The following is a 23,266-nucleotide window of genomic DNA, read 5'->3' on the forward strand; positions in this document are numbered from 1 at the left end:
ATTCTCCTGCCATAATGCTCTTGCTCTGATAGCACTTCTGAAATGGATTTTTGGATCTAGGTTTTAGGGAATCCTCACAGAAAGACAAATCTTAGAAAGGGGAATTTTAGAATTACATTCCTTGGTCTTCAGGCTTTGATAATATAGACAATCTTCATATACTCCTGAATATTTAATGATATGGCCAAAAAGGCTATAGAATTTGCATAAAAGCATAGATATGCCTGTCATTTCTAAAGGCAGAGGATGGGTTAGATGGTTAAGCATCTGTCTCTTGCTTTTGGTTCAGATCATGATCTCAGGGTTGCAGGATCGAGCCCTGCATTGGGCTCCATGCTGGGTGTGGAGCCTGCTTGAGAATCTCTCTCTCTCTCTTTCTCTCTCTCTCTCTCTCCCTCTCTCTCTCCCCCTTTCCTTTACCCCTCCCTCCCCCCACTTGCACTCTCATAAATAAATAAACAAACAACTAAATAAAGGCAGAGGATTAGAGATGAATGCTTAACTAATCTTTTTAATCCCAAGATCATATGTGAAGAAAGAAATAACACATTCTGCATTCCCTGACTATGACTTGTAAGCACTGTGACTCACTTAAAGCACTATGGTTTTTACCAGTAAATCCTGTGTCTGGTTAACATGTGTAACCAGTAGTCCATTGTCTGGATTTTGGCCGAGTCCATGGATATCCTTCTGGTCCAAGTGCTTCTTTGAATCTCTGTCATTGTTTCTCCTTACACTACAAAACACACAGTGAGCGATTGATCAATGTCCCAGCACTAGACATTGACTCCACATTGTCAGGTTCTCCAGAGACATTTTTATTTCCCTATGGTAAATGGGAAGGGTTCCTGCAGAGTCCTGATAAGAAGTGGGCTCCAGGTTCATAAGACATTTTATTCTATGGTTCTGGTAGTGAGAAAACTGAAGCCCTTGGGCATAAGATGATGCCATGACCATTTATCCAGTCTCGCTTCAAGTATTCCCCCATCGACTGTCTTGAACAAAATGTTGTTACTATTGTTTTCATTTGAAAAAAATCAAAGATCCTTACCAGTGGTTTTCCAGAAACTTATCATCTTGACCATGGAAGACATGACTAGTATCTGTAGCCATTATAAAAACACCCAACACTTATTTTCCTAGAGAGAAAACAGAATACCAGAAAAGAGAAAGATAAATGCAGCATAGAGATAACAGCCTTGGGGTGTCTATAGTCAGCTCAATTCTCCTGTCATTCATCCATTTAATAAGTGCTTATTGAACACCTCCTAGGTATCAGGCTTTGTGTGCTAGGTGCTGAGGATATGGTGAACAAGGTAACAGCGGCTTCTCAACTTTAGCACTGTTGACATTTTGGACAGGGTCATTCTTGGTTGTGAGGCTGTGGGATGCTGCTAAGCTTCGACCCACTAGATGCCAAAAGCATTCTTGCCTCCCGAATTGTGACAACCAAAATGTCTCTATGGAGCGCCTGGCTGACTCTGTTGGAGGGGCATGTGACTCTTGATCTCAGGGTCATGAGTTCGAGCCCCATGTTGGGTGTAGAGATTACTTCAATAAATAAAACTTTAAAAAAAAAAATGTCCCAAGGGGTGCCTGAGTGGCTCAGTGGTTGAGCATCCAACTTTGGCTCAGGTCATGATTTCACAGTTCATGGGTTTGAGCCCTGCATCTGGGCTGTCCGCTCTCAGTGCGGAGCCTGCTTTGGATCCTCTTTTCCCACCCCCCCACCCCACCTCTGTTCCTACCCTGCTCATGCTGTCTCTCAAAAAGTATATAAACTTAAAAAAAAAAAAAAAGTCTCTAGGCATGGCCTAACGTCTCATGGAGGAGCACAGTTGTCCCCAGTTGAGAACCACTGAGCTTGATATCTGTCTTTGCCTCAGAGAGCTTACATTCTAGAGGGGGAGACAGATGTTAAAAAATTAAATATAGACGGGGCACCTGGGTGGCTCAGTCAGTTAAGCTTCCGACTTGGCTTAGGTCATGATCTCGAGATTTGTGAATTCAAGCCCCACGTCAGGCTCTGTGCTGACATTTCGGAACCTGGAACCTGTTTCAGATTCTATGTCTCCCTCTCTCTCTGCCCCTTCCCTGCTCACGCTCTGTCTCTGTCTCTCAAAAATAAACATTAAGATTTTTTTTTTTTTTAATTAGAGTATACAGGAATTGTGGCAAGTGCTAGGAAGGATGTGAACAGGATGATATGATGGAGACTAATCAGGCAAGGGATCTATTTTTGGATAGCTAAGGTCCTCAGTGGCCATGTAAAGAGCACGGTGAGGGCTGAACTGGGTGGAGAGGGCAATGAGTGACCATAAAGACTTTAAGAAGAGAGAGATGAGGGGCAAATACTGAGATGAGACTGAGTTCTTTTCTTTGCGAACTCCATCTACACTCAAAGAGGTGACCCTGCAGCCTTCTCCTCACAGCTGGTCAGCAAGTCAGCAGTGGACAGGAACAAGATGGATCCATCAGATCCTCCCTGGGAATTCGGAATTACGAGCTATGGGGCCACCATGTACATTTAGAAGCAGGAAAAGCCTGTCTCCAGATCAAGAGTAGTGAGTGGTCGTGGTTTTCCCAGGGCTATTTTCTCCTGCCTTCTTCCTTCTCTGCCGGCTCCTTCCTGGTCTCCCTTCCGGGCTCGCTCTCCTCTACCTGAGCAGTTAAAGTGGTTTAGGTCGGTGTTCCTTGAGGCTAAATTGTGCGCTCTCTTCCCTTCTCTATCTGCTTTTCCTAGGTGGTCTTACCCTTCCTTGCCCGTGGCTTCAACTACCACCTACATACATCAATGATTCCCAAAATGTATGTCAAAAATCCAGACCTTCCACTCTGACTGCAGACCCGTGTATTCATCGACACTGGATATATCCTCCTGAAGTACCTCAAACTCAATGTGTCCAAGACTGAATTCATTTATTCCCTACAGACCAATTGTCTTTTCATTGTTCTCCAGCTGAGAGAACACAGCCACTCTCCATCTATTCACATGGGTCAGAAACCTAGGAATTACTCCTGACACCTCATTCCCCATATCCAATCCATCACCTAATCTTGTTAACTTTCCTTCTCTCAAATCTCTCCACTTATCTGTCTCCAGTGACATTCGGTATCCAGGTCACTGTCATCTCTGCCACAGACAACTGCAGTAGACCCTCACTGGCCTCCCTACATCCCCTCAGACGCCCCCTCCAGACCCCCATCCTGTCTGTTCTCACTGCAGTCAGAGTGAGCTTTTAAAAACACAAATCGAATGTCATACGCCCTCTTCTCCCTAAGGCTTCCCTTCATTTCTAGGGTGAAGGTCCTCAAGATGGCATTTGAAGTCTTGCATGATCTGGCTGCTGCCCACCTGTACCTCTCCAGGTTTCCCACTTTATTCCTGCTCCCTGCCCCCCTTCTGTGCTCCACAACTCCTCCCTTCAGTTCCTACAATGGTATACCTTTCCTTTAACCCCAGGGCCTTTTCATGTGCTGTCTTTGCTCTGGAGCATTCCACCTCCTCCTCACCTTCCCCACTCATTCTTGGTATTGCAGCATAAGTGTCAATTCCTCTGGGAAGTCTTCACCTTCCCACTTTATTTCCAGTTTCTTTGTGTAATCTAAACTTTCATAGATCTGTGCTTTCTTTTGGAATACTTTATTTTTAATTTAGAACGATACATCCATTGGTGTGATTTTTTAAAATTGTGGTGTCTCTCTCCCATTAGACTGTGAGTTACATGAGAGTAGGGACTGGCTAGCAACATTTGGGGGAGGGGAGGTGAAGGGAGAGGAGGAGGTCAAGAAACTGCCTTGGTTCTGGAACTTCTAAATGGTAATCCCAGGCACCTGTGACAGCTGCCTTCCCCTTCTGCTCTTGGCTTCCATGAAAAACCCCGTTCCTTATAATTCCCGATATTTCTGCTGAAGCTAGCTCATTTAGGTGTCTGTTACTTGCAACCAAAAAAACATTGGCCAAGACACAGCAAGTGAGAAACTCCAAATGGAGTTGCAGCTTGAAAAATAAAAGCGTGTGTTCTTATGAAATCATTAAATAAAATAGCCTAATGATGGTTCGGCAACTTGCTTTTCTCTCTGGGGTTTTTAATCTTTTATTGAGAGGATGCTTTGTCATCTGGGAAGCACCAAGATAATGTGGCAGTGTTAATGCTAGAAAATGTTTAAAAACAACTGGCTTTCCTTCAGTACGCCTGGCTGAGAGACCAGTGGCAGGGACTGTTGAAATAGAAATGCCTTGCGAACACTGGACGCCCCACAGTGCTCCGGTTCCTTCTTTTCAGTGACTGATTAACAATCATGAACTCAGAGGCCTACTTGAGGATGGGATTCTAGGGCGATCGATGTGGTCACTGATGGAGGAGGGTGTGGTGTTTCAGAAAGCACCAGAACTTGGGTTTCTTCAATCTGCTGAATGGAATGGGGTTACTGTTAACTGCTTGGTCTGCTTCAACTCAATTGTCAAGGGGTCAAAGGAAATTGAGAATATCAGAGAGCTTTGTAAATACAGAGTACTATAGAAATGTAGAACAGCATCAGAATAACATGCTCCTTCTTCAAGCACTTCAGCATAAAGTGATCATTCATTCCACGAATGTTTTTAGGGTGTTTGCGGGGATGCCAGAAAGAGCCGGTACTGGGGAGGCAGAGAGAACTGGACACAGCCCTTACCCTCAGGTCTTTGCTCAAATGAAACCCAATTAGAGACGGCTCTTTTGATTAGCCCATCTCAAAGAGTACCCCCTCCACCCTGCCTTGTTTTCTCCAGAGCCCGTTTTGTTTTATAATCTGACAAGCTCCAAATTTGCTTATTACTGTTCGCTCCCGCCCATCAACCCACTAAAAGATCCACGAGGGCAGGGACTTAGTTACATTCATTTCTATTAGACTTTCACCTAATCAGTGCCTAGAACATAGTAGCTGCTCAAAAAAAACATTTGACTAAATGTACTCAGGGCAGGTCCAGAGTTCAGACAAAGGTGGGTCACATTACCCTGGGGGACCGGGCTCAGGTGGGGAAGAGAATATGGAAGCTGGCCCTTAGAAGATGGCGTTGTGGGGCGCCTGGGTGGCTTAGTCGGTTAAGCGTCCGACTTCGGCTCGGATCACCATCTCGCAGTCCGTGAGTTCGAGCCCCGCGTCAGGCTCTGGGCTGATGGCTCAGAGCCTGGAGCCTGCTTCCGATTCTGTGTCTCCCTCTCTCTCTGCCCCTCCCCCATTCATGCTCTGTCTCTCTTTGTCCCAAAAATAAATAAACGTTAAAAAAAAAAAAAAAAGATGGCGTTGTGGGCAAAAGGAGACAGCTCTGGTGAGCGGATAAAAGAAAAGCTCCCCCTAACTTCCCGGTTTGCTAATAGCTGGATTCTCCTAAACATCCAGAAGAAACCATCCCCAGGGTTTGTATTTTGAATGGCCAAATAACTGAAGTCTTGCCCCCATCCAATGCATTTTACATTCTACTGACAGAATGATTCTTCCGACGTGCAGTTGTTCACCTGTTCAGAAACTGCCATGGCGCCTGTGGATAATCAAGCTGAACCTTCTTTGCAAGGTTTACTTTCCCTCAGGACCTGTTCTTACCTCTCCACATCATCTCTTACCCTTCTATGGCCCCTGGCAACCCCTACTTACATACACCTTGCTGTTGCATACCCTTCTTAGCTCCAGTTGGATCTACTTCTAGAAACGCCCTTTGCCCTTTTTGTTCGACAAGAAAACCCAGCAAGTCTTTCCTGAACCCCATTTGCTGCCTTCCAGGCCCCAGGAAGGAAATCGTTTCCTCCCATTGCCACCCGCCTGGGGCTGCCTCATACCAAGTTGTCACTGTCCTTCTCCCAAGCAGCCTGACTCCTTCCTTGTCCACTGTTGCACCTCCAGCACCTGGAACAGTGCCTGGTTTGTAGGGAGTGGAGGCCTAAGGGCCCAGGCTCCCTAAAGCTTTCTCACTCGGTTCTGAGCTTAGCGTCTGAATGTGCCTCACCCTCTCTTGCCACCCTGCCAACCCTGTGACACTCACCCTCACCTGCATTTCTTCATTTATTTCTCCATCTCTGGGAGAGGAGAGGTCGCTGCTTTTCCTGGCTCCCACTTCCTCTAAGCTCCTCCAAGCGACTCCACAGTGAAGCTCGCCCTGCCAGGAAGTGTTAGCTGGTCTCCAAGGTAACAGACTGCACCACTTTAGCCTGAGGCAGGGACAGGGGGGAAAAAAACCCCAACAACCAAAAACCAAAAAACCTGCCCTCACCCCAGGGAGGACATTACCACTTTGTCGTTGATAACAACCTCTCCCCAGGCACTCTGCTTTTCTCCACCTTTACAAAAGCCTGGAAGCAGGGTTTGGACTTCTTTTCTATTTCTAGTTTAGACCAGTACAGAGCCCAGGTTACATCCTGTGGTAGGAACTGAAGACAGAGAGCAGAGAGCCTGCAAGGCGCTAGGTCAGGCGTGAAAGGTGGTAACTGTCTCTACTCCTCAGATTCTCTGGGGTCTCCCCAGCACACACCCTGAGAGAGGCCTGGCATTCCTTCACCCCCACCAGGTGTGTCCTCATCCAAACCTGGCTAATACAGCTGCGGGCTCAGTGACCTCTCAGTGTCATAAGATATCATCCACTGCAGTGGTTCCCAAACCCAGGTGCCCATGGGTTGTTTGCTAAGAAAACATACATACATTCGCATTTGGGAGACTGGTACAGAACTGTGGTAGAGTGTGGGAACAGGAATCTTTAACAATGGTCCCAGGTGATTGTGATGTAACCAGCCCTTGACCCTTAGTTGAGGACCTGTTCAACTCAACTCCTTTTATGGAAGTCAAGAGAGAAGTGATGTACCCAATGTCTACCAGCTTGTAAAAGGCTAGGAGATCTCTACTTAGTTCATCTAAGTAATTTCTCAAATCACTATCTTCACTTTATGAACCTTTGATTTTATAATTTAGAGCATGTGCTACTTGTGGTAACCATCATACAGCAGAGTACCTCTTCCAATGTTGACACTACTAGTGGCTCCTTTAGGCCAGATGGGAAACAAAAAATCCCCCCAAAATCGACATTGTTTACCTACCCGTTACTGTGGGCAGAGTAGTCATGGGTTGAGAGTAGTGTGGCATTTGGAAGGGCATTTCGTCGACACCCAACAAGGGAGGAGGGAGATCAGAGAGAAGTAAGGGGGTCAGAAAAGGCCGAAAGCAGCCAACCAATAGCTAGTCTGTGAACAAGAGGTGAGGGTCCTTGTGCCCACCCTACTGGAAATCCTGGGTAGAAGGGGCTGGCTCGCTTTGAGACACCATTTGGGAAGACATGAATGCCCAAGACATGTAGTTTAATACCCTCACCATTCCCATTGCTCCAGGATACATAGATTTTTCAACATTTTACAAGAAGCAAAACCCAATACTGAAAGGTCATTGTTACTGACAGAGACAGAGGTCAAGAAATCAGGTATCTGAAAATCAGAGGGAGTTAGAGACCTACTGTTTGGTAGCAACACTTTGAGATGCCAAGGTCTAAGAGGAAATGCGTCCTCAGTCCAGGGAGAAAGTCTTCCCAGCTCACCAAACTTCGCCATGGCCCGAGTGTGGGATGGACACGAACTACTGCACCATTCAGGCTGGAATAGTTGATGTCTCACTAGTAATAAGTGTAGAAAGATGACAAATGACTAGAGGGGGCTTCTTTTCTTAAAAATTTAAATTAAAAAAAATTTTTTTAAATATAATTTATTGTCAAATTGGTTAGCATACAGTGTGTACTGTGTGCTCTTGATTTTGGGGGTACATTCCCATGGTTCATCACTTACATACAACACCTAGTGCTCATCCCAACGCATTAGAGGGGACTTCTTTTTTTTTTTAATTTTTTTTTTTTTCAACGTTTATTTTATTTTTGGGACAGAGAGAGACAGAGCATGAACGGGGGAGGGGCAGAGAGAGAGGGAGACACAGAATCGGAAACAGGCTCCAGGCTCCGAGCCATCAGCCCAGAGCCCGACGCGGGGCTCGAACTCACGGACCGCGAGATCGTGACCTGGCTGAAGTCGGACGCTTAACCGACTGCGCCACCCAGGCGCCCCAGAGGGGACTTCTTAATATTTGGGTCATGAACCCGTGAATGACCCGAGGGTAAACCAATAGCCAGTAGATTTCCTATCAACAAGGTAGCAGGGATCTAGTTAATTGGTGTTCTTTTAAGTGCTACAGAGGGGACAAGATATAGCCTGTGTGGGAAAATTTTCCTGGGTACACAGTTCCCAAAAGGGAAACAGTAAAATCAAGGGGTGACGTCATCTAGTTCACCAATCAGTGAAGTTACCACGTAGCAAGATTGCAGAAAGTCTGACAATGAGAGGGGAATGATGGAAGATTAAACACAACTTTATAATAACTTACATACTCTTCCCCTCAACAAAACATATAACATTTATAGGTTGTTTCTAAGCAGGACTACCTTTTATGGTTGTTTGCATTCCTCATCCAGAAGAAGCAAACCATAGATTCAGCTGTTCATGTCTGAGCCAAGAAATCATGCAACTGGGACAAGCTATTTTTATTTCCCTTACACTAGCCAGGACAGCAGAGGTAGTCCTCGATTTGAAGTCAGAGAACCTAGGTTTGAAACCCAGATTCAATAGTAACTAGTTACTGAACCTTGGATAAATTGTTCACCTTGGGTAAATTGATCCATGGTTTTCTGGTCTATAAAATACCACTTCTACTTTACCTTAGGAGGATGATTAAGAGGACATATGGAAAAACACATAGCATGGGAGCACCTGGGTGGCTTAGTTGGTTAAGCATATGACTTTGGCTCAGGCCATGATCGTACAGGTTGTGGGTTCAAGTCCCACATCAGGCTCCATACCAACAGTGTGCAGCCTGCTTGGGAGTCTCTTTTCCTTTCTCTCTGCCCCTGCCCCACTTGTGCTTTCTCAAAACTAAATAAATAAACTTAAAAAAAAATAGCATGAATTTAATGTTAGTTTCTTTCTCCAAACTCTTAATTGAATGCCATTATCTCTTAAACACAATATTTAAAAATTTATGAACTGCCTTAATACAGTAGTTGATATGCTTCAGTTAGAATGTTAGTTATCATGATATTTGGGAAGTTTCTGTTACCTAAGACCTGAGTTCATAGCAGCATTATTTGTAATAGCAAAAAACTTGGAAACAACAATGAACATCAAAAAGGGAGGAAGTAAATCAACACACACACACACACACACACACACACACACACACACAATACAGCCACTAAAAATGCATAAGATTTATATTTACTGAACAAAGATGTCCACCATAAGTTAAAAAAAGTAGTGACAGGTATGTATAATATGATCTTGTTTTTGTTAAAAAAACTGAACAGGACATACCCATGACACACATGTATACAACATGCGTATAGACACACATGATATACATATATTGTAACTATAGCAAAATATCTGCAGGAATACCTAATAAACTGTTAACAGTGATAATCTCTGGAAGGTGGGTTGAGGAGGGACTTTTAATCTCTTACAGTTTTGTTTTTAATTCTACAAATATATTACTGTACAAAAAAAAAAAAAAATCCTTTGCCCCAGTTTAGGGTTATGGTAACTTTCGTCTCCACAACAGCACTTCAGACAAGAAAATGTTTCTGATGATGTAAAAATGAGGTGAAATGCTAGAGTGGCATGAGTGGGAGTGACACCACAATACGAGTTCACTTTGCTACTAATGACATTAGTAAAATATGAGGTAGTCAAAAGCTTTCTTAGATAAGTGGATGGATTATTTTCTCCTCAATAACAATTTATCATCAATTTATTATAATAGAAAGGATTTTCTCTGATTGGTTCTTCAACTGCATTTGCATTTTGCCATAGAGATTGAAGCGATGTAAAAGAATGAGGTTTTAAAAAAAAATTTATTTAAGAAGGGTGCCTGCATGACCCAGTTGGTTAAGCATCTGACTCTTGGTTTTGACTCAGGTCATGATCTTAGGGTTCTTGAGTTTGAGCCCCATGTTGGGGTCCATGCTGACAGTGTGGAGCCTGTTTGGGATTCTCTCTCTCTTCCCTTCTCTCTGCCCCTCCCCCAGTCTCTCTTTCTCTCAAAATAAATAAACTTAAAATTTTTTATTTAATACTTGAATTGTCTAAGGCAAGTAAATTAAATATTTAAACAACATGAAAATAGTGCCAGACCGCATTTATTTTAGTGACTTGCCTTGACAGATAATAGAGATTGATTTAATGATGACCAAATACAATGGCAGTATTTACTAAAAGGCCATAAAATGGCCAGTTGGGGACAACTACATTTAAAGTGAGATCAAATCCTTGAGTCTATTCCTTTTAGCAGAAATAATTAAAACCATCTTGGCAGAACCAAGTCTTTATGAAACATACCAAATCTGTGGCTTCTAGATAGCTGAGACCCAAAAGCTTGAAAGAAGCCTCCAGAGAGTTATCTCAGGATCAACAGGGTGCTTGCATCATCCTGGTCCTTTTTGCATTAGTGTCCACATGAGAGCACTGTGAATTCAGTAGTAAAGGGTCTTGAGTCCACAAAGGGTCTTGAGTAGTAATGGTCTTAGGTCTTACATCCTAAAGAAACTGGCGTATTACACGGTCAAATACTTACCAATAAAATAACCACTTACTTATGAAAGGCTGATCTAGGAAAGCCTCTGCTTTTACGAAGGATTTCACTGAAATGATCCTGGCAGACAGGAGATTAGGTCTTTCAAATACAGTTTCATAATTTTTCTTTGTAACCTAGCCCCAAATTTAATTATGATAATTCAGTTCACATGTAAATCACTGTGCCAGGTCTCTAAGGAAAATGAGAAAGCCACATTCCTTGCATTCAAGAGTTTGTAATCCAGTGATCAAGTATTTATAAATAAGAACAGCAGCAATTAACATTTGAATGCTTACTATGTGCCCGGTGCTCTCCTTGTTTTCTCATTTGAACCGACAGTAACCCTACGACATTAGCCCCATTCTATAGGTGAAAAAAACCAAGGCTCACAGAGGCTAAGTGATTTATCAAGGGTCACACAGCTAGAATTTTGGAAGCAGGATTTGAATCCAGGCACTCTACTTGCCCCAAATAAGTTCTTTTACAGAGGTATAAACAAAGAGAGAAAGCACAAAAAACTTAAATATGTTGCAAATATGAGAGGTATTAGGGAAAACTGTGAGAAGGAGGTAGTGTAGCCACAACTAAGACAAAGAGCAGGTGTAGTGAAAGAATGGAGAATAGCTGGCTTGTCTGCGTAGGATGAAAAGATAACAGTGGTAAGAATGTCTCCTCCTAGAACCACAAAGCCACTGTGGAAAGAGCAGCCCAACTGTCCATTAGAGTCACCAATCCTAATGCCAGGCTGCGCCAGCGAAGAAAATGAATGGACAAGCAGCTTATGTGCACATTGTGTTAATAAAACCATAAAACTACCAAAAAAAAAAAAAAAGATACAGTGGTGGGGAAAAAACAAAACCGAAAGCCACATCATGAAGCTATGTTAACGAAGATGGGACTGCATTCTGCAGATTAGGAATGACAGGAACTCAAAAGAAACGATATGCTTTCGTGTTAAGATTATTTTGGCAGAAGTTATTCGGGTGGATCGAAGTAGATCGAAGTTGAAGGAAGACTGGTTCAGACGGCTGTAGACCAGAACAGCTGTCCTAGGTCAACTGCCCAATGACTATTTATCAAAGGCATTTTCTCCTGGGTTGAGGGCTCTGCTGGTTGTGTGACTTTGGGAAAGTCGGTATACTTTTCTGAGGCCTTGGCCTTCATTTTCATCTCGAACAAGTTAACACTGGATATGCTCTCTGAGATTTCATCCAGCTCTACAATCGAGTCTCATGAGAAATCTCTTCTTGAAATTTAATCTTGGGTGGTCATAAGTCTGTGAGTGGAACTGGGACTGAATTGTAGAAAACTTGAATGTGCTTGAAAATGCCATCCCATTGTTTTCTCCTCCTGGGAAAAGAACCAAAACTCTAAAAAAAAGTAATACAGCATTATGCTTTCTATCTTTGATTCCATTTATAAATACCTACTTTTACTTTGTTGCTGGGTAACTGTGACCCAGAAGAGTTGACTTTGCATAAGAGGAACCCAGTCCTTTAGTCTTGGTATTTTTCCTAAAATCTTCTCATACAGTGGTTAGAACAGAGTTAGTGCAAGACTAAGTCAAAATGTGTTTTTGGACTCATGTTATTATGGTTTTTGTTGCTGTGTTTTTTAAGGAGGCTCTATGCCCAACATGGGGCTTGAACTCACAACCTTGAGATCAAGAATTGTATGCTTTACCAACTTAGCCAGTCAGGTGCCTTCATGTTACTGTTTTTAAAGCCAGTCTGTTTTTTCCTAAATTATTACCAAAAAGAAGGAAAAGTGTTTTCTCCCGCTGTCTTATAAGTTCAGTGGAAGTCTACTATTACAATTTCCAATTGATCTATCAATATTTACGGAACTCTTCAAATACCTCTCATGTGTTATACATCAGGATAGATTTGGATGGTATAAAGATAGGGTGATCAGCTCATCCCTTTTGCATGGAACTTTCCCAGTTATAGGCCTGAAAGTCTCATGTCCCAGGGAACCCCTCAGTCTCAGGCAAATGGGGATGACTGGCCACCCTAAGAAGATAAGATGCCTTCATGATCCAGAACTCAAGGATGTCCAAATCCTATCTTGTCTTTATCTTCATACTCCCCATGAGTCTCCTGTAAAGGCCATATAAAGGAGAAACAGCAGCAAAGAGTAAATGCAGTGCTTTATTTGATTATTAGCTATTACTCAGCTGGGCTAATCCCAAGACCCCTCGAGAAAGGTGCAGTAAAGCTGTGATGGAGCACATGGTTGAGTCTAGAGACTCTGTACTCTCCTTCAACCCCAATCTAAAAATCTTAGAAGTTAAGATCCTTTGGCCTGCAGTGAAGTAGAAACAGAAGCAAAGATGAATGGCTTAGGTCTATGTGTGAGGAAGAAACACAAGACGCTGGCTTTGAGGGCCTTGGCTCAGTAGATCTCTCCCAGTCCATAAAAATATGATGCAGAAGAGAAAGCCACATACATGTGCATATGTGTTTTTTTGTTTTGTTTTTTTTTTTACTGCTGAGTGACTCTTCTTATTGGTAAATATGGCCTCATCTACACTCTAGAATAATGGCATCTCTTGCCAAGGAAGGAGCTGGGAGCAGGAGTGTAAAAAGAGACGGAGACCTTCCCCCTGCCCGATGCTAAAACAAAACAAAGAGGCACGGAACTGTCACTGTGTGAATAGGTAAAACCTCTGTAAGAATTCAACTTCTGAAGTAAAATCTTAAAATCAAAGCTTATTTCAAAGCAATAGAAGCCTTTTTAGTTTCTTTAGTAGACAATTTATTTTGATAAACTTGCTCAATAACAAAAATACAAGTGAAGAAAATTATGTTCATTTTATACAGTTTGTATTAACAATTTGTTTTGAAATTATTAATTGAAAAATGTTATAACCAATTAGAAAACAATTCTTAATAAAATTTGGGGTAATATACAGACCTTGATCACAAACTCTAAAATCTCTTGAGGTGATACAACTAGTTAAGTCCTGTGTAGGGAATGCAACCTACACAGGCCATGTTTTTCCTTCATATATTTTTATCCTTCAAAAATTAGTTCTGAAAGACAGCTTACTGTTTTGAATTGTGAATGTAAATTTAATTTTTAAAAGAAGATCAAAGCAGGTTGATAAAAGTTACTACAATCAGAGTAACTTGTGGCTAGTAGTCTTTTAATAAAGACAAAATAAATGCAACATGTTCTTCCCATGAAGCCCACGATGCGAAATGATAGCTAAGAGTATATCTAAAGTTAGTTTCCAATACTTTTTCAGGGCCTTTCCTCTAAATCAATAGATTGTATGTCATCAGGACTGTTTATTATTTTACTTAAGAGATTAAACAGTGAATTCACAGAACATCAAGCAGGGATATCAAAGCTTTAGGCAGAAGGGTAAAAACCAATGAAGTGTTTTGGTCATTTAGAACATTAAAAAAAAAAAAAAAAAAAAGAGGAGCCATTCTTCAAAAACAAAACAAATGGAAGAGAAAATAGGATAAGAAGTATAAGAGTCAGAAAAGTTACGTACACACATTAACAACATAGAACATGGATTACCTTTGGGAAAAATCATACTGAAATGTTTGCTTTTAATGAATCCAAGATTTTTCATGTTTACAGATGTTTAGGCATGTTCAATAGGAGCTTCCAAAAATTTCAAACTAATTAAGTCTTGTGCAAATAAAACCTATAAACAGTTTTCAGCAGATTTTACAGTGATGTTCTTAGGTCTGAGAAGAATGCGCACACTCTAAAAACAATATAACAGACAAAAGTTTGACAAATGATTGCACCATAAAAGTGTTTTATATACAGTTTACAAGATATGATTTCCTGCTATAAATTAATATCGTACTATGTAGTACTTATTATAGTGATCTTTTTAAAAAGCAACTGCTGACAGTTGTCTATCTTTTCACTTACAGAATTTATAGAATTTTAAATGAATCCATTTCATTGTTTGGTCTGGAAGAGTACAAAGATTTGACTTCACATACTACTTGATGGGACAATCTCAATCCTGGGTTAGAGTGCTGACTGGTTAGAGGGAGGGTTCCCCTATCAGCCCTTTGTGCACTGGACCTCCAAGACAATGAGGAAATTAAAGACATTTAATGGTTTGGGTAATAGATACAAATAAAACCTTACATTTTGTAATCTTATATGCAATACCACTGTAAGTGAAAGAAGTAAACAGTGGGGAAATTCTTAGCAGCTGAGAAACTTTCTCTCCCCATGCTAGTGATCCAGTTAAAAATATTTTGAGAAACTATTTACAATAAAATTCATCTTTTGGAAGAGAAAAGCTCTTGATCATATCATAAATTAATTTGAACCATACTTTGCTAACACTTTATCTCAGTGGTATTAATGGTGACAACCAAAACTTCCCTTCAAAGTGATCCATTTGACTGAGGACCAATCAAATCACAATGGGAAGTGCAATCCCAAATGTCCATAGAACACATCCAGTGGTTTTCTCAGAATTAACTAGACATGATAATACTTGGGGAAGAACGGTCTCCTTCAGTCATTTCCCAAGACGTTTCTTTAACCCTGGGAAGGAAAGGTGTGACATTCCCCCAGAATACTCAAGGAATGCACCAGAGTGGTGGTTCACCTCTTCTGACTCCTGAGTGAGCTGGGACACTGGGGTTTTCTTTCACAATAAAATACTGCTGAGTTAACAGTAAGATATATGAATGTCAAACAAGCCAGTGTGAAACACGTCAGGCTCCTCCATTTTCTTCTTTGAATATCTGAAGAGGCAGCCACATCTCGGAAGTAATCATCTTATAATTTATAATTGAGCTCTTTTGAAAAAACAGTGCATTCATTTCTGTTTGTGTGAAGCATGGACTACACGGGACTCTAACTCTACTGGATAGGGACATCTGGGTTGCCGTTTCACTAAAAAGAAGAAAAACTCAGCTCCATTGCCAAGAAAGAACCTCCTGCCCCACATCTCAAACAGGAGATCGTCATAGTGTTCACCTGGAATAACAACTAAGCACTGATATGAAAGCATGGAAACGTGGAGAAGAGAAATACTGCATTTTAAAACTATTATGGATTCAAGGGTTAGTGGCAATGCTTCTAGGAGAAAACGTAAAGCTGTGGGTTTAGTACAGCCCTTTAAAGTAAATACAAAAATGTTAGCTTCTAGCAAACAAAGGCATGTAGCATATAAAGAAAACACTGTATTGCTCAGGTTTTTGGTAAAGGAGATGTGTTAATAATGCATACAGATGAACACAAATTTCACTTTTATAGCAGAGTGAAGTTAGTGTTGTAGATAGCCAAAATATTATGAACTGACATTAGCAGTGAACTTTGTATTTATGTAAAGTTGTGTGCTTGAACACAGAAAATGCATTATTCGTGTAACAGACTAAGCCAGTAGAAAAAGAGAGCCTTTGTACAACAGACAACAGTTGCCAATAATTTAAATAGTGTCAAGATTCCCCAAATTATAACATTTTACATGATCTTACCTTCTACAATCATATACAAATAAATTAACCCTACAAAGAATTTTAGCTTAACTTAAAATTGGACCTAGAAAGGTATGGGATTATTTGTACCTATTACAAAAACCTGTTAAAATCAAGGGCTGCTACAAAGAATGAGGTAAACTGAAGACTCTCTCCACTACGCAGCCTTCAGATAAATGGCTTTTTTTTCTATTGAGTTCTAGGTTTGCACACCACAGTGTTTTGCTAGCAAAGCATTCAGAGTTCTCTTCCAGGAACGGTTTGCATGTGTGTGTATATAAATTTACACACACATACACACACACACACACATATATACACACTGTATACTGCATCAGCAAAATATATATATTATATATATATTTATATAAATATAAGGAATATTTTCCCCACCCACCCACCCCCAACATGTTTCTTAGTGTTTGATTTTTTTTTTGTTTTGTTTTGTACACAGAGAATAGGGAATTTCAGGAATTTTACATACATTTTAGCAAACAAGTTTTGATCTATTGGCTTCTTGGTGTAGTAATGCAACAGCAAATCATTCTGGCACCAAAGGCTCATACCATTACAAGGAAGCTGTGAATACTAATTTCTTAGGAGGTGAGGCCAGCCCCACGTGAACTTCTCTTGCAAGCCTCTGGTCCACCATGATTCATAAATACTTAGAGTTTGTTTTTTTTCCTCAATTAATCGTTAGACATTAAAAACGGAACAACAGAGTCACAAAGGGCCACATGCTTTTCATTATAAAGCATTCTCCTTCACTAGGTTGCTATCACAGTGCAGACCTGACTGCCTGAATATGCTCAGGAGATTTAGTCAATATTGTCTGTATTTGGTTATGGAAAAGGCTCTCCTTATTTGTTTGTTTGTTTGTTTGTTTTGTTTTTAAATCCAAAGTGCATAGTGAGAACAAATCAAAGCATTTTTTTTTTCCTTTTCGGCATCAGTTTCATCTAAGCATCTTCCTATGAGAGGACTGCTCAGATGCCTTGCCTTTGTCCTCTCCCCTCCAAAAATAAAAAAATAAAATAAAATTAAAAATAATAAAAGAGTTGAGCAAATTAGACATTCATCAGCCTGGTAAACAAACTTTGCCAGCAAATAGAAGTCCTACTATAGTAAAGAAAATTGATAAGACAAAAAGTACGTATGATGACCCAACTACTGTGTTGTTGGGTAATTTATAAGGTTGACCTCCGACTTCATTGATGTAAAATCCTATTGGAAATATTAGGGCAGCCATACAGAAAAGGATCACTGTAAAACAAACCAAAACACAACATTAGTAACATGGTTTGGTGATGAAGAAAACAATGAAAATTTGGCACAAAGGAAGTTTAAAAGAAGAAGGGTTATGGGTTGATAACGTGGTCAAACCTGTTAAAACACGGCGCACTTGTCAAAGATTTACATATGCTATATATCACATAATATCCACAAAGCCTAACAATTAAATACAGTAAAAGCCTTTTATATAAGTGTTAGGACGATTTTGAATACCAGCATTAAGAAAGGCCTCCAAACCTACTAAGTGCTTACGTAGACTATTCTTTTTTTAACTTTAATTTAAAAATATCTTAATTTCAGTATATTTAACATACAGTGTTACATTAGTTTCAGGTGTTTACATAAACTATACTTGACCGTTTAATGTAGTGATTAAGGGCTCTGACTAGAATCAGATAGGGGCTATGTTCTGGCTCCACTATTTATAGCTTAGCAATCTTAGGCTTCTGGTTTCCTTTTAAAAATGGGGTAAATACCAGAAGGATAAACAAAACAATGTCAAGTCCCTGGCATGGTGCCAGGTTGACAGTATGTGCTGAATAAATGTTGCATATGATGATCATCATAGTTATTATCCTGTTAATTCTCAGCTCCTCTCGGTATTAGAAATGGAGAAAAGGTACACACAAATATAGTACCATTTATCTTAATGATTTAAAATCATCTAGTGGAAAGAATCTCAGCCTTCTGAGATGATTAGCAAACTCTCTCATTATCTCTCATTATGGACAATATTAGAAAAAAATAAAATCTCTCTCAGGTTTCTGAGTACACAGGGGTTAAAGTGGGACAGGAGGACACTCTTTTGAGTTTTGTATACAAACACAATGAAATACTGTATATTAGTTGCTAAAATGTTTCTAGAAAGGTATCAGAAAACCCAGTATCTGGGTAGAGTTCCACAGCCCTCTATTTCAGCAAACAGCTTGCTCCCCTGGGCTACCAAAGAAACACTCTTCTTAGCGAACACAAATTACCTATTGATAGGCTAGCTTTTTCAAGGAAATATTTTATGCTTTTTGAAAGCACATTAGTCAAATATTCACAGTCATTCAAATTTCTTTGGAGGCAGAAACATTTTTTTCAGTGTAATGTGAACATAGGTTACTATACTCACTGCATGTGAAGGGTTTGAAGCTCTCCATCATTAACCAAATGAGAAACTTTTTCCAAGTTAAACATAACTTTTTTTTCTGTATCAGGAATACAGAGTCCTGGATAAACATACCAGCCAACACTTGTCCTAAATTATTTCTGTGTTAAGCAATCAACAAATTTAATAGGTGAGTCCTTAAAAAACCAATTAGGAATCTTTTCCTGGAAGAAATACCTCTAGGGTAATATCCAAGGTATTAAGAAGTAACATTTTCTTAATTAATACACTAGTTTAAGGAACACCTCAGCATTCTGTTTGCTTTGCACCACTTAGGTGGATTATTTTATATTATATAGACAGACATAGAGACTATTTCTTTTTGGGCCAACGAACCACACCAAATAATGTTACATAAGTGAATTTGTATTCTTTCAGATGCCTACTACAGGACAAGTGAAAGAGTCAAGTATTAGGTTTTCTGGCCTTTCTGTTGTATAGTCAGCAGGAAAGACTATTAGTACTGTCAATGTCCAGATATCAGTGTCATCTGTCACCAATTTCTAATGGTTCTTCTGCCTTAATATGGTTTGGCAAGTAAAATGAAATCACAATCTACACGTGTATACACAAACTAATAGAATAACAATGGGATAAAGTTATTGTTTTAAAAACAACTTGTTGGGGCGCCTGGGTGGTGCAGTCGGTTAAGCGTCCGACTTCAGCCAGGTCACGATCTCGCGATCCGTGAGTTCGAGCCCCGCGTCGGGCTCTGGGCTGATGGCTCAGAGCCTGCAGCCTGTTTCTGATTCTGTGTCTCCCTCTCTCTCTGCCCCTCCCCCGTTCATGCTCTGTCTCTCTCTGTCCCAAAAATAAATAAACGTTGAAAAAAAAAATTAAAAACAACTTGTTTCTTAATGTTGACTAATCTAATCTCAAGAAACAAATAATTTAGAAGTGCTTTAGAGATACACAGATATTACAATTGTTCATTCTGTTAATGTGCCAACTTCATTCTTATCCTTTTCTATTTTCTACTATAAAATAAAATCTATCTTTTACAATGGAGTAATCATTTAATGACTATATTTAAAGTAGAGTTTAATATTTTACAATAGTTAAATATTTTCCAAGTTAGTTACAAAAAGCTTAATGAGATGTTAAGGAAGCAATAAACTCCTATTCGATCTAATCTTGGTTTTTAATCCAAAGAATTAGGTTCTCTATACTTCTGGGAAGATTTAATGTAAGTGGATGAGTTTTCTTTTCTTTTTCTTTTAACTTTTAACATTTATTTATATTTGAGAGAGAGACAGAACATGAGCAGGGGAGGGGCAGAGAGAGAGGGAGACACAGAATTCGAAGCAGGCTCCAGGCTGTGAGCTGTCAGCACAGAGCCCGATGTGGGGCTTGAACCCACGAACTGTGAGATCATGACCTGAGCCAAAGTCGGATGTTCAACTGACTGAGCCATCCAGGTGCTCCAGGATGAGTTTTCTTTTAAGCTATTGGGACCTGTGAAGTTACTTTAGATCTTAAAATATTATTAATGTAGGGGTGCCTGGGTGGCTCAGTTGGTTAAGTGTTTGGCTCTTGATTTTGGCTCAGGTCACGATCTCAGTTTCATGAGTTCAAGCCCTGCGTCAGGCTTTGAGTTGACAGCATGGGGCCTGCTTGGGATTCTCCCTCCATCTTTGCCTGTCTCTCTCAATCTCTCCCCCAAAATAAATAAACTTAAAAAAAATTATTAATGGGGCGCCTGGGTGGCTCAGTCGGTTGAGTGTCCGACTTCGGCTCAGGTCACGATCTCATGGTCCATGAGTTCGAGCCCCACATCTGGCTCTGGGCTGATGGCTCAGAGCCTGGAGCCTGCTTCCGATTCTGTGTCTCCTTCTCTCTCTGCCCCTCCCCATTCATGCTCTGTCTCTCTCTGTCTCAAAAATAAATAAAAACGTTAAAAAAAATTAAAAAAAAAAATTAATGCTGATAATACCTATCAACTTTTGACAATTAAATTTTGGGTTCTAAATAAGCCTATAAAGACAATAGCTTCAAATCTTCCATGGCACAGATTTCTTGGTGGTGAGAGCTAGATATTGGGTGTATTGGGAGATGAGAATGTAAATTACAGTGGCAGAGGAAAGGATAAGGGGTCAGACTTGAAGAAAAAAACACACCTTTGTTACCCTTGCTCTCAGAGGCAAGCTGCATCACATGCGGCTCTCCTCTGACAGTTCCCCACTGTGTAAACCTGTCAGAAAATGTTACCCTGACATTCTGACCAAAACTGTAATTTAAGTGGAATAGAAATATATAAAATAGAGATAAAGTACATTTTCAAAGGCTGAGTGGAAACACCAGGGGGAGCTCAATCTCTCTGAAGACTGCCACCCCAGCAGACTAGCTCTGTTAACAAAAACAACCTATTGAAGGAAGCACACAAGAGTAATGCAGCTCTGTGCTGGCTTAGATGACGTTAACCAGGAGATATTGTTGAGCTGAAAAACCAAGGTACAGAACAGTATAAACAGAATATTATTTATAGAACATTCACACATATACGTTTCTATCCACAGGGCACCTCTGGTAGGCAATCCCAGAAACTGGTAACAATGGTTGCTTCCAGCAAAGAGGTATTGAGTAGCTAGGTGATGGAGCCACAAGTAAGACTTACTTTTCACCTAGTGACCCTTTCTTAGGCTTTGAATTATGTACCATATGCACATATTCTTTTTAAAAGTTAAAAATCCATAAACTAAATACTCCTTTTTTATTTTACTTCTTTTTTTTTTTAATTTTATTTTACTTCTTAAAGAATGAATTCTACCTGATAAGTAATTGTATCTGTGAGTAACAATTCTCTTTAAATTCTTCATCAATACCCTTTAATTTAGCAGCACTGTCTCTACAGCTGCCTGTGGACCCTACTATACAGAAAAGAATGGTCTCAGGAGGTCTGTTTGACCTCAAACAGGTCTTCAACTTATTTCACATTTCTTAACAAAAATGAAGACTTTTTTAGTCAAAGGCAACTTGATCTAAGTTTTAAAACTAAGGGAGATATGTAGACAAAAATAAAACAGAGCCAGAAACATACACATTAAAGCGCTTCACAGAGAGATGGGAAGAAATGGAGACTCATGAACTAATGTTCCTATCTTTAGGGTCTTTAAGGATAAAATGAGTTCTAATCTAACACTAATGGGGAGACATGGGATTGTGTTTTACTCCTACCATACAAGTTCTAAATGAAAATATCAAGTGAAAGTAAGCTGTATTATAATATTCATTTTTTAAAGCTTATGCAGACCTGAGATAATTATAAGGCATTGAATTAGATGTCAAACCCCATGGTATTTGGCATAAGTACCGTTAGTTATCCTGTTCTTTATATAACTTTAACTTTTATTAAAGTTAAAAAGCCTAAGAATATTACAATATAAATACATTTCCATTGCCATTTTGGGCCAGATAAGTCTTTGTTGTGGGGAGTGTCCCTCACATTTGTAGGATGTTTTACCCTATCCCTGGCCTCTTATCAAGATATCAGTGGGATCCCCTTCACTGTGACAATCAAAAATGTTTCCAGACATTGACAAATGTCCTCTCCCTCTGGGGGAAGGGGAGCAAAATTACTTTACAGAGAAAGAAACAAGAAGGCAAAATTACAGAGATATCTTTCCTTTGTGCATTTTTGCTGCTTTTAATTTGGGAAAAGCCAGTGATGTGTTGGGAAATTAAACCAATCTTGCAAAGTACAAGAGAATGTATAATATATATCATACCATGGGGCATAGCTTAATGGAGTAAGAAATGTCGATGAATAATTATCAAACAACCATATATGCTGATTTTTCAATGGTCCCACAACAACTCATAGCAGAAACTCAAATTAATGATACTGAAAAGTAAATCACCACCTTAATCTAATTTATACTTCTGTATATTCTCTTCTAGATTTATCTTTATTTGGTAGAGGATGCCAATACCTTTAAGAAGAGTAAAAGACTTGGGTTAGGGGTAGCTCTGAGCCACAGACCTGGAACACTTATGTTACAATGTGAGCAAAAATAAAATTCATTAAGATAGCATTTTATACAAAGCAATTAAGGTTTCGGACGTCTTGGTCTTGTGGTGAGAATCCTGAAGAACTGACGGGGCTGCGCAGAGTCTATATGATGGCCAGAGTGGGGGTGCTCTTTGATGATTACGGAGTCCTTATTACTGATTCTGGATTATCTTCATTAAACTACCAGAGTGAGCGCCTTCTAGACAAATTTGGTGAGCACAGGTTACTTACTTCCAGTGAAGGCTATCCATCGAGCATATTTTGTAGCTTCTCTTCGCCAGTGGGAAGCCACCAGCAAACCACATGTGACAGTCAATGAAATGATTCCCATGATGATAAAAAACAGTGTGGTGACCCACTCTGGGGGAAGCCGAGGTGGGATGCACGTCCGGTCTCGTCCATGGATTGTCTGACACTGTCGCACAAGGCCCACAGTGAGTGCTCCTGGGGAGATGCAAAAAGGTGGGAACACTTGAGTGGGTTTGTCATTCCAGGGAATATTCCCCACCAACACCCCCTGAGTCATCTTATTTCTGTGTGGATCGCTCAGGCATTTATTTCACCGAGTCTTACTATTCAGCATTCTGCAATTCACAACGTAGTCATACTTAACATACAAAATGAACTTAAAAAAAAAAAATCACAAAACCACAAGAGGCAGTTCTTTCAGTCACTCATTGAACAAGTACTTTTCGGAGTACTTGTGTCAGG

The 23,266-nt window shown here is 40.2% G+C and overlaps 2 protein-coding genes across 2 annotated transcripts in view; both read right to left on the reverse strand.

Moving 5' to 3' along the window:
- VWA3A (von Willebrand factor A domain containing 3A) overlaps positions 1 to 7,690 on the reverse strand; it is a 63,451-nt gene extending 55,761 nt beyond the window's left edge. Inside the window, 6 exon segments of the mRNA XM_040458800.1 lie at positions 613 to 736; positions 1,052 to 1,119; positions 1,121 to 1,139; positions 6,026 to 6,133; positions 6,673 to 6,800; positions 7,475 to 7,690. Of these exon segments, the coding sequence (XP_040314734.1) occupies positions 613 to 736; positions 1,052 to 1,119; positions 1,121 to 1,139; positions 6,026 to 6,039 (225 nt within the window). The 5' untranslated portion in view covers positions 6,040 to 6,133; positions 6,673 to 6,800; positions 7,475 to 7,690.
- Positions 7,691 to 16,532: 8,842 nt separating this feature from the next.
- MOSMO (modulator of smoothened) overlaps positions 16,533 to 23,266 on the reverse strand; it is a 62,822-nt gene continuing 56,088 nt past the window's right edge. The window contains exons 2-3 of the mRNA XM_040458804.1: positions 22,787 to 22,999; positions 16,533 to 17,363 (exon numbers count right to left, since the gene is read on the reverse strand). Of these exons, the coding sequence (XP_040314738.1) occupies positions 17,179 to 17,363; positions 22,787 to 22,999 (398 nt within the window). The 3' untranslated portion in view covers positions 16,533 to 17,178. The remainder of the gene's footprint in view (positions 17,364 to 22,786; positions 23,000 to 23,266) is intronic.

Source organism: Herpailurus yagouaroundi, unplaced genomic scaffold, assembly GCF_014898765.1.
Source record: "Herpailurus yagouaroundi ecotype Mexico unplaced genomic scaffold, PumYag 222, whole genome shotgun sequence".
Taxonomy (NCBI): Eukaryota; Metazoa; Chordata; class Mammalia; order Carnivora; family Felidae; genus Herpailurus; species Herpailurus yagouaroundi.